General features: G+C 32.9%; 1 protein-coding gene across 1 annotated transcript; it reads left to right on the top strand.

The window, feature by feature from the left end:
• The first annotated feature begins 227 nt into the window (after positions 1-227).
• LOC132306791 (protein LIGHT-DEPENDENT SHORT HYPOCOTYLS 4-like) lies at positions 228-1,422 on the top strand. The gene has a single exon (XM_059804362.1). The coding sequence runs from the start codon at positions 715-717 to the stop codon at positions 1,279-1,281; it is 567 nt and encodes a 188-aa protein (XP_059660345.1). The 5' UTR covers positions 228-714; the 3' UTR covers positions 1,282-1,422.
• The last annotated feature ends 5,281 nt before the right edge of the window (positions 1,423-6,703 follow it).

Below are 6,703 nucleotides of genomic sequence, written 5' to 3'. Positions count from 1 at the left end.
TTTCTAGTATTCCTCAAAGAGGCTACAAGACCACAGAAAAAGAGTCCTTTCACTCTCCATCAATCTCATCACCCCACTCATATTCAGGCATGCATCAACATCCATGACTATTATGATAATCTTGTGGTGTCAATCAATCAATAGCCACCTGAGTTTATTTTTTTTGTTTTTTACCTTGCACACTGTAGTTTTAAACAGAGAACAGGGAAAAAATAATAATAATAATACTCTAAAAGAATTAAGTATCCCCTTCAGGAGAGAAAATGAGGATTTCCTCTCCTGAGGAAAATAGTGGCTCCTTCTGAAATCCCTTTTTCTTCCATTTCTCCTTACACAAAACTCCTAAATCAGAAACAATTACTTCTCCTCATCACTTTCATTTCCATTCCCCATCTCAGACAAAGTGTATTTTTTTTCTTCTTTGAGTGAGATAGTCTTCCTTTTCACAACATCAACATCTGAAATTCAGGCTCATCAAATGCTAGAAGCCCCATAGGGACTCTCTCTCTCCTCTTGTAATTTTTCTCTCTATCTTGGGTGAGAGAGTAGAAGTAGAAATAGTAAGAGCTCTAGAATAGGTAGCTAGAACACTCCATCAATTCAACACCATTTCCTTACAAAATCAAACCCTAAAATTAATCTCCAACAACATCATCCCAAAACCCCAAAAAAAAAGAGTTGCAGAAAACCCCAAATCAACATTAAATCCCATTCATGGATTCAATCCAAGAAATAGAAATCTCCAACTCTGAAAACACTAACACCACCATCAGCTCGTCAGCTGCAACATTATCACCACCTTCCACCACCACCGCCAGCAGCAGCAGCAGCACCCCTAGCCGCTACGAAAACCAGAAGCGCCGCGACTGGAACACCTTCCAGCAGTACCTCAAGAACCACCGGCCGCCGCTCTCTCTCCCCCGGTGCAGCGGTGCCCACGTGCTCGAATTCCTCCGGTACCTGGACCAATTCGGCAAGACCAAAGTCCACACCCCAATCTGTCCCTTTTTTGGTAACCCTAACCCTCCTGCCCCGTGTCCGTGCCCGCTCCGCCAAGCTTGGGGCAGCCTCGACGCCCTCATCGGCCGCCTCAGAGCCGCCTACGAAGAGAACGGAGGCATGCCGGAGACCAACCCCTTCGGAGCTCGAGCTGTCAGACTCTACCTCCGCGACGTCCGTGACTTGCAGTCGAAGGCGAGAGGGGTCAGCTATGACAAGAAGAAGAGGAAGAGGCCACCACAACACTTGCCTCAAGCACTGCCACCACCAGGTGCAACTTGAACATCATATGAGGCCTCTATATATCTATATATATATCTATCTCTCTCTCTCTATCTGTCTAGTGTAATTGCTTAATTTAGATAAATGGGTACAACTTGTTTTATTTAATGTCTGATCAGTGTTTTTATTTTTGTTTTGTTAGTTATTTTACTAGATTTGTAGTGGCAACTATAAAACTGCATGTGATCTTCTGTTTAGTTTCAGAGAATAATTTGCCCAGATCTGGCTTACATTAATATTTATATTTCTGTGTGTGTGTCTCTGTGTGTGTGTGTGAGTGAAAATTCTGCTTTTGATACAAACAGTACTTGCATTAGCTAGAAGCACTACTTGTTGTAGCAATGGTGTAGTGGTAGTTTGGTTCTGAAGTTGCAGGAGTACTTGCAGTCATTTTTTATGTGGAAGTGAGCCAATTGCTCACATACCGATATTTGAATTAATATTCGTATGTATGCATGTCTATATATATATATATATATGATTGTATATGCCGATTAAATATTGTATTGGCAAATTATTGTAGATTTTCTTTTTTTTGGGGTTTTTATTATTGGATGTGGAGGATTTGAATTTTAGATGTGAAGGTATATTGAGAACTTGTGAAGGTGTCATTTGTTTGTTATAAATGTTCAACACTACACATGTTTGTTGGTGGTATTTATATATTTCCACCTTTTCTACTGTTTGAAGACATATTATGTGTATTGAAATTAAAACACCATAAATAAAGGTTCAATTTTAGAAATGGTTTGTAGATGCTAATTTTGATATTATGCTAATGAAATCGCAGAAGTGCTTTTGAATGTTCTCAATTAATTAATTAAAAAGATTGATTATTGGTGTAGTATTATTTTATGCTTTGGAGGATAAGATAATGCAAAAAAAAAAAAAAAAAAAAAAAAGTGGCAGATAATCTTGTTATTTTTTTCTTTCTAGCTTCAAAATCCTTGGAAATTAACTCAAATTGGACATTCTGACCCCCTTTATTCTCTTATAATTAGCAAATAACACATTTTCCCTGACTTGAATTGTCAACCTTCCACTTCAAGAGATAGAGGAGATATCACTTGGCTACAGTCTTTGGTAAAAACTCTTACCCTCATTTACTTTTACAGTTTATTTCCCTTTCTTCTTGATGTCATACTAGTATCAAATGTTAAAAGCATAATTTTTCTAGCTAGCTAGGTAAAGTAATGGAAAAAAATATATAGTTGGAAAAAGATAATATATTCAAATCCATTTGTTTTCATAATTGATGCTAAATATGAAAACATGTATGCTAGCTAATAGGTTACTAAGTACATAGGTGATGAAGTGATTGAAGAAGCAATCTGTGAATGAGCGGGTCCTATCAATATGTGTCAGCATTAAATCGATATGATGGTGATACAATACCATCAATATATAGTTCATTGAAATATTTTTCCTAGGGATAGAGTTTTAAGGGCAATTTTTTCAATCATTCTAGCCGACAACACTTTTATGATTGGCTAATGTTGATGAATCCCTTTCATTTTTCTGAACTTTATTTGGTTAAATTAAGGTGAAACATCAACTATTCTTCTATACTTTTTTTTAAAAAAAGTGCTCATTTTATGTGGATTTGGACTTAAAGGAAATATCTAATAGTACATAGGATATATGTTAGCTAGGGAACTTTGTTTCCCTTTAAGCAATTCTAGTGGGGTGTGAGACTACCACTTTGAAAAATAAAGCATCTATTCGCAGTACTAATCATTATGATTCATTGTTGGTCATTTAAAGTGTTCTAATTTGATGAAGAGTAACCCTATAATGAAAAGAAGTCATAAATAATCAAAGCATTTTCTTCTCATGACATGAAACATATATTTAATTATTGACAATGGCCTGATTGTAGCTATGATTAAAATTTATTAGTATTTAATTAGAGACTTTTTTTTTCAACTATACACACACACACACATATATATGCTTGGAAATGATATCTTTCTTCTATGATTTCTATCTTTTTGTTTCTGTTGTGTTGTTATTTTTCATTGTCTCTATCTATCATGAATGTTCTTTTGTGTGTGTGTGTGTGTTGGGGGGGGGGGGGGGGGGGGTGGGGGGGGGGGGAGGGGTGGGGGGATAACCACAAAGAAGTAAATTAATTTGAATTATAACAAAGCTGATGATATTTCAGCTAGCATATATAACCACAAAGCTAGGTGCATGTAACTAGAATTCTAATTAGTCTCAATGTTTCTTTGGTTCACCTCTATTTGATTATGATATATATTACATTGAAGATTTGAAGGAGGACTATTGTAGTCATGCATTTACAATCTACTTATTAATATGATTGAATTATTTGATGCTTAATTTGGTGAATCAGATCTTCTCTTTATATATATTTCAAACATTGACTTCCACAACTCTCTTGTATATGCCATCTTATTGTATAAATGGCTTAATTTGCTTGAATTTCCTTGCTCGATCAGTTTGAATTTATTTCCACAACAGCATATAATTATCCCAAATATGATGAAATAGAGAAGCCATTCATGTGTGGGTGTATATATATATATATATCTTGATCTTCCCTATATAGTAGTATTTGCAATATTTAGGTTCATTAGTTTCTACGGGTTTTATTCATCCTTTTGTATGTGTTATCTCCGTCTGCATGTAAATATCTGTACATTTAAGTGTCTGGTTGTGAAGAAAATGAATTACTATATGCATAGGTGTAAGTCTACGGTACAAAGATTGGCACCAAGGCTTGGAGATATTCTGTTACTGCTAAGTTAATGCTTTTATATGTCATCTCTTTCTTTGCCACTATTTTTTCTTTACCACTCTGGTAACACCCATTATTCAGACCATTATTATATTTTGAGAGTTCCTGTAAGTTTTCATGCTATCAGCCTATCAGTATACTGAAAATTTAATTGTTGTTATATTGTCATGATCATCATATATCTGTTTAATTAGCTCGAATTGTTTGCGTCTAAGAAGAGACTAATGTTAAACTTGATATTTTTTGAGGCACCAGGCCCCACCAAATTCTTAACCACTTGAGCAACCTCTTGGGGTCTCTTCTTTAATTTATTTACTTTCTTCTTTTTTGTTAATTATTATTTTGCTCTTTATATGATCATTTGGCAAGAACTACCAAGTGCATCCAGTCATTTCGGGGCTGGAGATTCAATTTCGAGTTCAATGACTAAATTAGTTACATATGGATAGAATATGGCTTTCCCACAAAGTGAAACTAAGCGAGACCTGCACAAGCAGGTCAACTGGTAAGGTCTTTGGGGTACTTTGATTCCCTTAGTCTGAAGGTGAGATCTTGATTTAAATTATGCACCTAGTTTGCAAGCGAGTGCGTTCATGCATCTCGAGTTTGTAAATCATTCGAAAACTAAAAGTGACAAAATTAGAGAAGTGTTTATCCCATTATGTGTATTTGATAACAAAATTTAAATATCCTTTTATTAAAAAAAATAAATACCACTTAAAATGAGATAAAATTATAAACAACAATGACATCACTAAATGCTGATAATTTAAAATAAAAAAAAATCCAAAAAAAATCTTAATTTGCAATTATTATTTTAACCTTAAACACTAAAAATTCATCTCTTCAAATTTTTAGTACTTAATTTTAAATTTGATCAAATAGCATGGCACAGAGAGAGATGAAGTCACCATGGAGCATCATATATAATGGTTTAGAAGGGCACTCCCTCTTTTTCATTTTAGTTGTCCATATTTGACGGTTAAATTTTTTAAGGAATTGTCCTTTAATATTTTTTTATTGTATTGTAATGAATGAATTTTTAAATTTATCCTTTGTTTGAATTGTGGGGTTTCACAATAATGTTCATTCTTTTCAAAATAACGAAGGTAAATTGGGTTTATAATAATATATAGTATATTGTGTTTTGAAATGGGACTACTATTGGGATAACTAAAAATAGAAATATGAACAATTAATATATATGACAGAGGTAGTATATGTCAAAAAAAAAAAAAAAAAAAAAAAAAAAAAATGAAAAAACAACTATGGTACAGTTGGTTTATTGCAATTAAGTGATATGACAGGAAACTGTTAGAATTCTAACACACGCGAAAAGGCTGCGAGAGAAAGAAGGTGGTGGCAGTGGTGGTGGTGGTGGAGTGAAAATGACGGGAGAGAAAAACGGTGGTAGTGGAGGAGGAAGGTGTGCTGATTATAAAAGGTGGTGGAAGCAATTAATGTCGAAGAAAAGACACACAGAGAGGTGGCTGTGAGGAAGAAGAGGAGATAGAATCGATGAGGATACAATGGTCATTCGGAAAATGGTTGCTAATTTATTAGCAATTTAGTATTTTATTTGTTATAAAATAATAAGTGAGGGTATTTTAATATTATTACAATAGAAGTTAATTTTCTGAGAAACTTACAGAAAGTGTCGGAATCTTTTTCAAAATGTTTGTAGGATAATTTTAATAAATCTAAGAGAATTTAGAGGCAAGTTGTCTATATTGGTAGTAGGGCTATCCGAATCATTTTATATCGGGGAATAATTTAGACTTAGGATAATTTTTACTGATTTATGTGTATGGCCGGAACTAACGAGGTTATAATATTATTAATATTTTAAAAGTTAGTTTCTACTTATATAAAACTTATATTAAATTTATCCAACTATCGAACTAACTTCCGTTACTCTTTTTAGTAATTTTTTTTTGCCACAATTTTATGGGTGGTGTTCGTAGATTAGTGCGAGACACTAGTAGACTATAATTACACATTTTACATCCCTAACCCTGAAAAGAAAAAATAAAAAAAATATATATATATATAATTAGTACAATTCAAATGGTACTAGAATTTTTGAGGTGAGAAAAAAATAGATAAATTTTCACTATTATAGGGATGAAATTTACCATTCATGATATTTCACTGTTGAAAATTGAAAATACATAGACATATCGAAGAGGATTTTGATTATTCTTGTCCCTTTCGTATCTACAGATAGAAAGCGCGTTGCTTCATTATTGTTTTTGGTGGAATAAAAATAATACATTGATGGTGAGTATGAGAGAGAAATATACACCCTCGAAGGCGCGTTACATACGCGCTAGATATATTATGGCTTGAAAAAAATTTAATTGCCCTGCTTGTCAGGTGATATGATATATTAGATATTGATAAAATTTATTAAAATAAAATATTTTTTCTAACATGATAAGATACAATTAGTTGATGACACATATAAAAAATTATTAAAAGTGTAAGAAAATCTATATATGTTAAGTACAATTGTTAACTAATAAATACAAATTAATTAGATTAAAAGATACAGATAAATTAATTGCTTGTATATGTATGCATATATAAAATATTTAAATGTTTTAATTCATTTTTACAAAATAAATAATTCAGAAAACAGAATTTTTAGAAATTAAAAAA

This window comes from Cornus florida, unplaced genomic scaffold (genome assembly GCF_030987335.1).
Source record: "Cornus florida cultivar Cherokee Brave unplaced genomic scaffold, ASM3098733v1 CherokeeBrave_3.0.0_Hap2_Chr05, whole genome shotgun sequence".
NCBI lineage: Eukaryota > Viridiplantae > Streptophyta > Magnoliopsida > Cornales > Cornaceae > Cornus > Cornus florida.
This window is presented reverse-complemented; position numbering and strand designations above follow the sequence as displayed.

What these genes read in the sequence shown, in the direction of transcription:
- LOC132306791 (XM_059804362.1), top strand. Translation starts at nt 715, where the DNA reads ATGGATTCAATCCAAGAAATAGAAATCTCCAACTCTGAAAACACTAAC.